Raw genomic sequence first — 10057 nt, forward strand, 5'->3', positions numbered from 1 at the left:
GTTCACATCTGTCACATTTTAGCAGCTGAATATCTGTGCTGTTTATTGAACTAAAAATATGTGTTTCAGGAGATTTTTTTTTTTTTTTTACATTTTTAAGCCCTGAAATCTGAGGGCACAAAGTTATTATTTTTTATTTTAATGTCATTATTTGGTCTGATGATCAGTGAAGCAAATCTAAAATACCCTTATTTTAGCACACGTGTTTTTAATGTTGTTTAAATGTTATTACCTCTTTTTATTTGAACATCATGTGTTTTAAAACAGAATTTCTTGAATCTGTAATGAATGAATTCATGAGAAGCGCTTCCTGTGATCTTTGACTTTGAGCCTCATTGTCAGCAACACTGTGAATCATTCTGCTGTCATAAATCCCCCAATGAAATATAATCGAGTCATTTAAGAAAATAAGTCTCATAATTCTGAATTGCCTGTTGTGGTAATGTGTAAAAAACAGTTTTACAAACAAAAAAGTAAACAAACAGAAAAAGAAAAGAAAAATGTCTTAACCAACAATAATGGAAATGGACAAATACATCAGAACGTACTTTGTTACACATACCGAAATTCCTGCTAATCAAATATATGGAGCTATACTCATATACTATTTATAGAATGTTTTTTTTTTGTAGTTTCTTGTCATACATACAGACCTCCAAATGTGAAATATTTTATTAATTTCATGTGATAAATATCTGAGCTTGGTTTGATGTAATTATCAGTCATGCAGACGTGAATTATCTGCTTGTAATAGTGTTTCATGTTGATTTTTCTGTCATTGCTTGTGTTTTGTGTTGCTTTTAATGCATTTTGTTGTTTGGTTTTGTGTATTTCTATAAAGGCACATTTAGGGTCAAGCACTGTAAACTACCAAGCCTGTAAATTCTCTCTGGTATGTTGACTTGGTCTTTGCTGTTTAACTGTCAATATAGACATAAACAATAAATAAATATATAATTATGGATTTAGCCTCCTAATAACTGTGTGTTGAAGAGCTGCAATGAAGCCAGATCTGTTTTGCAGTCTGAGGTCATAATCAATCAGAATCAGGTTGTATTTATTCATCATGTCATCTAAGATCTCACTTTATTACAGCAGTTTATCACAACATGTGCACTACTCAATTATTCCACTGGAGGTCGCTGTAGTCTGGAAGCTGCAGCTAACTAACTGAACGATAAAGACTCACAGAACTCATCAGAACAAATATTAATAATAAGATCTGTCAGTCACACTTCTTTGTTCACATTCTGATCTTAAATGATAATTTATTTTACTTTCAGCATCTCAATGACTGTAAAGAACAAGACAGAAACAAATCACATTTAAAGTTTTTTACTTTGCATGAAGTGACATTTCAAACACCAAACAAGAAAGAAAACAAAAACATCAGCACGTCCATCCGACCAGCTCAGAATACACAGTATAACTTAGGAACGAGATATATGATTAAACAAATACTCTTTTTCAATAATACATATTTTACAGAATAATCAGCTACAAAATACTGAATCAAAAATAAACATTTCTCTCTTTTTTTCACAAAAAACAAAAAGGTAACAATCACCTGAGGTCTGCAAATATTAAAAAAATAAACATATTATGCACAAAATTAATAATCATTCATTTCCTCACCGGCTGCTTCAATGTCAGTGTGCGCTGAAATGAAAACTTGTGTTCTAGGACATAATAAGTCACAGTGTGCTCAATCTTCCAGTTAATGTGCAACAGAAGTTTCCTCCTGAGGTAAAATTAAAAGGTGACTTCAACCACCTCTGAACTACAGAAACAAAAAGTCCTGCCAACCGTAACAGCTGCACAATGGCAGTAAACCAAAAACAGCACAGATATTTAATTAAATAAAGCAGCTTGTTGGCAAAAATCACTTCTAAATTAATCTAATCTCCTCATTCTTTCTCACATCTGCTGAAAATAAAAGTTGAAAAGTGCAAAATTGAAAATAATAATCTTCAGTGTTCAGTGTTGATACCTGCAGCTCCTGTGGTTCAGTTTCTGAACCTGTAGGAGATCGGCAGCAGCTTGTGAGTCTTCTTCATGGTTTGGACTTTGGCGTGTGTCGGGTCGTCCATGGTCTTGTAGCAGCGCCGGGCGTAATCCAGAAGCTTCTCCTTCGACGCCTCGAACTCGCCGACCTCAGCCACCTGCAGGTGAGGTGTGAGACACATGTTCAGAGAGTCAAATATCCTCTGCTGGCTCTGTAATGAAAACTAAATCTGAAAAAAGTCTAATTTCGGAGCAGCACAAAGAGTTCAGACCTTCTCCGGAGCCACCAGCAGCAGCTCGGCGATGGGCGAGGTGGAGGCCATGGTGTTGCGGTCGACTCCGTGGATCTGGAAGGCTCGGGACATGCTCCTCACCCGCTGGTAGGTGGTCAGGATCTTCTTATAACGGATCAGAACCCCGTCTGGGTCTTTAACTGGAACAAAGAGAGTGGAGGGGAAACAGAAAATAAGAGAAAAAGACTGAAGCACAGACGGAAAATGACTCTCGCTCGTTATTTTTAATGATGAGCTCTCCGTCAGAAATACGCAGGTTAAAACAACGAGCCCGGTCACATCACTCAGACCAGACTGTCACCTCACCGGAATCCCTTAACAGATCACCTAATTTTGTAAGAGATGTTGAGTGAAGAGAAGCTCAACAAACTTTGTGAATCGGCTTGAGCAAATTCTGAATCACTGGTGCCTTCTTGTCAATTCAGCATCAAACGCAAATCACTCAGATGTTTCTATCCTTAAATAAACATATGAACAGTGTCAGTAAAGTACCGTCTGTTCTTTCTTGTTAAAGTGCATCGTACCTCCCAGCATCTGTTTGAACTCACTGCTTCAACTGATTTCAGCGTTTACATTAGAATACAACGTTCTCTGCAACATATTCTTAACTAGTGGGGCCTTCTTGTTAACTAGTTGTACATGAAGATTTGAACGGTTTGTTTCAGTGATTCGTGTTCATTTGCACATTTGTGTTTTCTGGCCCTGACCTCTCTGTCTCTCCCTCCCGTGGGTGATCCTGAAGATCCTCCTCATCTTCATCCTCGGCTCTCCGCCGGCTCGTCCTCTGCCCTTCTTCTTTGACCCCTTCTCCACCGACGAGTCCTCGTCTTCCTCCTCCTCCTCTTCTTCTTCCTCCTCCACATACTCGTCCTCGGTGTAGTATTTATCCTCCTCCAGATGAAACTCCTGCTTGACTGCAGCAGTCAAGAGTTGAGCAGCAGAATTTTATATCAGTGCAGAAAAGTTACCCAAACATAACACTGTTCTGCCTCACACATTATTTGTGTTACAGATATCTTCTCACCAGGGACGGCGGTGCCGCGGCGGCTCCGGGGTCCTGGTCCTGGTCCCTGCAGCCGTTTGAGGGTCATTCCAGACCTGGTGGTCATGGGGGAGGGAGGAGTGGGCAAGCTGGCCGGCTGGACCTTCACACCTCGCTGGGAGTCTGCACACCACTCAGTCGCTGTGAGGACAGAAGAATAATAACCACAACGCTGCTGCTGCTGTGAGCTCACAGGACACAGTCATGCATCACCTCATCGCTGTTTTAAGACAAAGACACAGTAGTTAAAATTATCTGTGTCACACACGTAGACCGGATCAAGATTAAATCTTTGTCGCTTTGGATAATTTCATATCAAAATCATACAAATCATGTAAATGAAGACTTTTATCTACTTTCTCTTCATATTTGCGTACTCACCCTCCGGACTCCTCATGCTGACGATGAAGCGGTCCAGCTGACAGCGCAGGAAGTTGCGTTCCTCCTCCAGCTCCTCGATGCTCTTCTGCAGCCAGGCGTTCTTCTCCAGAGCGACGTACAGGTGAGCTCGCAGGTTGGAGACCAGGATGAAGGGGCTGTACTGAGGATGAGGAGGCTCCTGCACCACAGACTCTGCAGGGGGAGGAAACAGAGGAGACCAGTAACTAGTAATTAAAGTTATTAAATAAACGCAGTGGAGTAAAACGTGACTATCTGCTGCCAAAATGTCCAAAATGTTTTTAAAAAGTAGCAGAAAATGGAGATACTCATGTGAACGTACGAAAGTAAATGTACAACTGAATAAATATGGAGGAGAGAATTAAACATGACAAAAACAAAAACAGAAGAGTGAATGTTTCTGAGCTGATTGTGCCGTCTGAGCACTTTGATAATGTGAATATTAATCACAACAAAGTGAAATAAAACACAATCCATGTAAAAGGACATAATAAAGCAGCAGTCGTCACGTGTCGTAGATGCGGCGTACCGTCCATCATCTGCTGGCCCTGGTTCAGGTGATACGCAGGAGGTCTCTCGATACTCTCCTCCAGAGGAAAAGACACCTCGTAGGCATCCAGATACAAACCTCCTCCTCCTCCTCCTGCTCCTCCTGCTGCTGATGAGGAGGATGAAGACTGAGGCATGTAGTGCTCTGACAATCACACATAAGAGCAAGTGAAGATTATTATCAAGTCAGCTGGTGGTTCTTTAACTTACCATTGTGAAACACATACTGACAGCACACTGGCTCCCTATAATGTGGCTCACTCTCATGCTGTTCAGTCGGCCATCTTACGGGACTTTTACCAGAAACAGGACATTAATTTTGGCACAAAAGGAACTCATCTCACGCAGGAAGAGGAGGGAGAAGGTGAGTGATAGAAACTATAGTAAAACAAGAGTGAATGGACGTCTGTTCCCTCGTTGATGCTAATACAACATTTTTTCATATCAAGAAAGAAATATCTTCATGCAGAACATTAACAAGAGTTAACAAGTCGACCAGAACAGTTGAAACCGTGTGTTCAAACTGCGGCTTAGAAACTTTTAACCATTAAAAACCTGCAACTCGTGTTGTATTTAATGCCGAATTTACAAGAAGGTCCAAATAGTTAAGAATATGTTGTAAACAGTGTTTCACAAAGTTAATCAACTGTCTTCTGATGCAACAAGACTCAAAATTGAGTGTTTTCTTAAGGGAGTCTGGGGACTTTTTCCACAGATGCAAAAGAAGTATAATTTATTAGTTACAGTTTACTGTCATTGTAAATGTAGACACGTTGGCTGTCAATATGTTATATCACTATTACAAATTTAGTGAAAATGGTTAAATAAGTTGAGACTGTGTGTTCAACCTGGTGCTGGGAGGTACGACACACTTTAGAAACAGACGCACACAAGATGCTATTCAAACAAGTAAAAAGCTGCAGCATGTGATGTATTTAATGCCGAATTTACAAGAAGGTCCAAATAGTTAAGAATATGTTGCAAAAAGCTTTTTACAAAACTTATTAACTGTTTTCTAATGCGACAATTCACAAAAAATAGTGTTTTCTTTAGGGAGTCTGGAGACTTTCTCCACAAAATGACAAAAAAGTAGCTTATATTAGAATTAATTTAGACGTGTTTGCCTTAAATGAACATTCAGTGAATGTCAAAACAAAAGTGTCACATTATTTCACAAAACAGAAAGTCAGATATAGAAAAGAATAAACAATGAACAAGATTTTTATCTGTTGACTGATGTCATGTTGCAGCACAAGTAGTGGCTGTCCATCCAATTAACATGTTTAAAACTTAAAGTGGCCTTTTTGTGCTTATAAGTAATTAATAAAAAACAAACTTCATGGAAAAGAGACCATCAGTAAAACAGTCATAACATATAAAACTGGACGAACATCAGAATTGATACTTTAATCAATAATAATCACTTTTAAGAGGCTTTTTCTTAGAAGCAGTACAACAAACCACACACACACACACACACACACACACACACACACACTCACAGCTCAGTCTATGAACACTGATCACACTCATTGATTGATTGATCTGACAGTCCTGTACACGCTGCAGCAGACCGACTCTGGAGCTGCAGACGCCGTTTAAACGAGGCTGTTACCTGGCGGGCTGCTGTCTCTGCTGCCCGGAGGGTTCATGTCTGTCCGACTCCGTCCGCGTCTCGGCTGAAACTGAAACTCGTTATTATTCGTCTGCAGGTTCTGCAGGTTCTGCTGGGTTCGGTTATACTTCTGTAATACAGCGTGAGACGAACCTCAGCTGCTGCCTGCCAGACCGGAAACAGCACTCGCAGCCGCAATTACCTGATTATAAGAGCTCCAACAGGTGCACCCGCGCGCACGTTCATGTTTCTTCTTCGTCGCGTTTTGTGTTTTTGGTGGATTGTGACGCAAAGGTTGAAGCGCACAGCGCCGCCTGGTGGACCGGAGGACAGGATGAGTTTTATATCTTTCAATAAAAAAATAAGAAATAGATTTAAATTATGCAAAATAATGAATTTTAAAAATATTATTATTTTGTCCTATTTACGCTCATAGTTTTTTTTAAATTTATGTTTTGTTTGTTTTGTCACTCTGGAAATTTTGTAACTTTGAATTTTGTTAATAAAAAAAAATAATTCAATCCAGTTTCATATCTTTCAGAAAAAACACACCTTAAATGATAAATTAACCTTCGTTTTTAACTATTTTTTAAAATTATATTTTTGTACTATTTTTGTTTGTATAGTTCATTCAAGAAACTTTGAAATTTTTATTTATATTAGTTTGATATTTTTCTTAAAAACAATAACTTTTATTTTATTTATTTACCTATTTTCTTTTTTATACAATTCTTAATTTATTGTCTTCTTCAATGTTTTATGTCTTATTTTATGTGTTGCAGTAAAATGTAAGTTAATGTAAATTAGTAAATGAGGAAAAAGCCAAGGTGCGTTCGCACATGCGCACAACGATGATGCTCGTACAACCAACTAAAAAACATTTTCTGCTTCCACATCTGCATCAACTTCGGACTCATATCTGACCTCCGCCGCCTCAGACCGACTTGTTTCTATCAGAAGGTTCGAGGAAGTGGAACCGGTCCAAACTCTGACCGGAAACGTGTCACCTGAGGAAGGTGCGCAGGTAGAGAGGAATGCGGAAGTAGGAGAACGTCCACCGGAGTAGCTCGAGGAAGAAGAACACACACCGAGATTTAAAACACCTGGACGAACAACAGAAACAAGTGAGTCACATTAGAACTGTCTGTTGGTGTGACGTTAAACGCTTGTTTGTTTACATCCGGTCTCACCTGGTCAAACCTGCAGCGGCTCTTCATGAAGGTGAACGAGCCGCACATCAACCGGGTGACACAGGAAACCTGCTTTCACATCAACTACAGGAACATAATTATCTAATATATTAATTAAAAGGGTCGCAGCGTGGATTCCTCTGCATCCTGCTCTCATCACCAGCTTTACTTTATTCACCTGTTTTCAGAGGAAAAGGAAAATAAACGGATCATTTTCTGGAATAAACTCAGTTTCTTCATAGTATAACCTCAGATGTTTAGTGCAGATATCTGGGAAATCCTGGATGTTTTTCCTTCTTCTAGCGGTGTATCTCTTAAAGCAACATTATGTAGAAATTGCCATTTTGACAAGACTTGGATCCGAGGTCGTTGTGTTAAGTCTTGACGCAGTGTTGGAGGCGGAGCTTACCTGGTACCTGTGAAAGCTGCTCAGTGGTGTTTTAAAGCCAAAAAACCTGGAGCATCCATGTTGTGCGGTCGGCTAACTTCGAGCTAATTTAATGTGGATAAACTAATTTAACTGTGCGACTCTTCTAGACTCTCCAAGATTTAATTGACTGTTTTGCAGCTGCTTCTTTCACAAATATAAGATTCTTGGTAGAAGTATTTCACGTGTCCTTGTAATTAAACGGTTTTGGCCACTGGCGCTCTTCCTGAGGCCTTAAACGTCAACAACACCAACATGGCCGCCAACTCAGCACAGAAAAGGTGCAAAAATCTTAAGTGAAAGGTCAGTTGGTCACTGACACGTCTGTTGGACATGTTTTCTGTCTTTTTCTTGTTTTCTGCATGTTTGGAACTAAAAACATCCTCTGCGGTCACTCCCAGACACATTCCTTCCAAAATAAAAACACACTTTAGAAGCCCAAAGCTGGATGAAGAGTGTTTCACGTGTTCAGGCCTCATCAGTCGTCTCTTCCTCCTCCTTCTTCTCCCAGTTGGACGATGGCGCTGTGTGATGGCCTCTCCCACTGTAAACTGGCTCTGGCCTTTGCGGTGCTGATGGATCTACTGGGAGGAGCTGCGCTGCTGGTGGGAGTGTTCGCCCCGCTGGAGATCAGAGGACAGGACTTCGGAGACTTGCTGGTCTACACCGGTAGGAAAACAACCGTCCCAGCTTGTGATCGTGATGAGATAAAAGTAGAAAAGAAGATCACATGGTTTTAAATCTTTGGAGGGTGAAGATTAAAGTGTGATGATTTCAGGCATGGATCGATCTGTGTGTCGCTTCAGGGACGATACAATACCGATTATTATAAATCAATCAGACTGAAAACTGATATTTGGAACTGATATTCATTTGTAGTAAAACTGAAAGTCTTTGTGTTCAAATTTCAAACGACCAGCAATGAAATAATCCGAGTGTTCAGGTTCTGTACTTGAGTATTTCATGTTTCCTCTCCAAAACATTTATTTGATACATTTAGTTGTTTTGCATATTCAGATTTTTCAGTTTTTATAAGCTAATAATTGTGATGTGTTACCAATCAGATATCGTTGTCGTCGAGCCAAAGCAACACATTTTTAGATACGTTTATCAGTTTTATTATATCATTATAACAAGAGAGGTTTCTTGTTACAACGTGATTAATTTGTGGGTCGAAGTAACGTCGTAACTTGAAAAGTATCTTGATATAACAATAATATTTTGGTGTTCTTATGTGATAGTTATCCAAAGTAACTGTCAAACATGAACATTACACGTTGAATATTTTTCTTTTTCTGGTTTTATCACAAATTAACTGAGACATTGCACAACAGCGTCATGATGCAGCTTTGTTGTCTTGTTTTATTTATTGTATTTACAGGATGATATAAACATGCAAAGTAAAACTACACGCCACGTGTTCAGGCGATCATCACGATAGATGATATGTTTGGATATTCTTGATCTTCTTAAAGAGGATGATTGTTGGTGTTTTGAATTATCACCAGTAATGTGGATGTAATGAGTGAGAGGATAAAGACGAGTATGAGGACAAGAGGAACACTTATTTTACTTAAAAACAGGAAAAGACCAACACTTACGACATCACAGGAAAAGAAAAATGAGGAAACGTGACAGTATCACAGATAAAAACATCAGAAACTGTAGAATTAGTGAAGTACTGACGGCTGTCCTCCCTGCAGGCGCCCTGTTCGTGCTCATGTCTCTGGCCGGCTGGGTGTTGTGGTACAGCGGAAACATCGATGGTCTCACGTCCAAGAGGGAGCTCGGACACATCGGCAGCGCCGTCGACCGCCTCGCTCGCAACCTCAGCCGCAAGATGCGCACGTACCGGAGCCAATTCTGAGCCGGCAGGAGGACGTCCGGCTCTTCAGTTTAAAAGTCTGGTTACGCCGTTAGTCAGTATTAATATGAGACTGAACTGACCTCTTTACTTTGTACTACTGACGCACTCTGAACAGTGTTAGACGAAACATTTCAGTGACATTTCAGAAAAGTCGCTCCCACAGCAGCTTTACAGGCCTGATGTTCTGTTACAGTCATTCTGATGTTTATTCTGATCAGCATGTTTTATTTTTTGTAGTGTTTTAAGATGTGACAGTCCGTCAGTAAACAGTGGTCTCATGTCATATTTCAATAAAAGCATTTTTATACATTAGAAGAATGAATTTTCTCTTCACAACCAAGTGCAACGTCCTTTACAGGGACGTGCACGGCCATTTTTTTTCTGGGGTGGCGGCAAAAAAGCTGCTTGGTTGTCGTGCTCCAATAAAATTCTCATCTTGAGAATGTGCTCAAAAACATGATTTAAAGATGCACTGTATAGTTTAGGAGAGGAGACAAACTTGACTGACTGATTATTTGAATGCCTTAATGAGCTAATTTAACCTAAAGTTCCTCTTTATTTGTGCTGTAGGATAAACAACACTGTCCTGTTGTTGAGTAATACGGTAGTTCCTTCTCTAATACAACTGTATTGCTTCTTTTGCTCATAAACCAGACTCTGTTCTGGAGAAA

At 39.8% G+C, this 10057-nt stretch overlaps 2 protein-coding genes across 4 annotated transcripts; one reads left to right on the plus strand and one right to left on the minus strand.

The window, feature by feature from the left end:
- Positions 1–1319: 1319 nt before the first annotated feature.
- Positions 1320–7003, minus strand: ccdc106b (coiled-coil domain containing 106b). 2 transcript variants are annotated; one of them, XM_037093604.1, is made up of 9 exons: positions 6910–7003; positions 6105–6216; positions 5903–5972; positions 4268–4432; positions 3721–3912; positions 3322–3480; positions 3005–3211; positions 2277–2437; positions 1320–2162 (listed from the first exon to the last, which is right to left on the minus strand). In XM_037093604.1, the coding sequence occupies exons 3-9, from the start codon at positions 5937–5939 to the stop codon at positions 2007–2009; spliced, it is 1077 nt and encodes a 358-aa protein (XP_036949499.1). In that variant the 5' UTR covers positions 5940–5972; positions 6105–6216; positions 6910–7003; the 3' UTR covers positions 1320–2006. The 2 variants fall into 2 exon arrangements, with proteins under 2 accessions (XP_036949499.1, XP_036949498.1); XM_037093603.1 differs by lacking the exons at positions 6105–6216; positions 6910–7003 and adding an exon at positions 6056–6074.
- On the plus strand, positions 6889–9698 carry tmem238a (transmembrane protein 238a). 2 transcript variants are annotated; one of them, XM_037093605.1, is made up of 3 exons: positions 6889–7026; positions 8031–8188; positions 9223–9698. In XM_037093605.1, exons 2-3 carry the CDS (start codon positions 8038–8040, stop codon positions 9384–9386), a joined length of 315 nt encoding a protein of 104 aa, XP_036949500.1. In that variant the 5' UTR covers positions 6889–7026; positions 8031–8037; the 3' UTR covers positions 9387–9698. The 2 variants fall into 2 exon arrangements, with proteins under 2 accessions (XP_036949500.1, XP_036949501.1); XM_037093606.1 differs by lacking the exon at positions 6889–7026 and adding an exon at positions 7679–7822.
- Positions 9699–10057: the final 359 nt, after the last annotated feature.

This window comes from Acanthopagrus latus, chromosome 3 (genome assembly GCF_904848185.1).
Source record: "Acanthopagrus latus isolate v.2019 chromosome 3, fAcaLat1.1, whole genome shotgun sequence".
NCBI classification, from domain to species: Eukaryota; Metazoa; Chordata; class Actinopteri; order Spariformes; family Sparidae; genus Acanthopagrus; species Acanthopagrus latus.

Coding starts and splice junctions, on each gene's coding strand:
- tmem238a (XM_037093605.1), top strand. CDS start 8,038: ATGGCGCTGTGTGATGGCCTCTCCCACTGTAAACTGGCTCTGGCCTTT. Junction 8,189..9,222: donor AGACTTGCTGGTCTACACCG/GTAGGAAAACAA, acceptor TCCTCCCTGCAG/GCGCCCTGTTCGTGCTCATG.
- ccdc106b (XM_037093604.1), bottom strand. CDS start 5,939: ATGAACCCTCCGGGCAGCAGAGACAGCAGCCCGCCAG. Junction 4,433..5,902: donor CAGAGACAGCAGCCCGCCAG/GTAACAGCCTCG, acceptor TGTGATTGTCAG/AGCACTACATGCCTCAGTCT. Junction 3,481..3,720: donor CAGCATGAGGAGTCCGGAGG/GTGAGTACGCAA, acceptor CTGTCCTCACAG/CGACTGAGTGGTGTGCAGAC.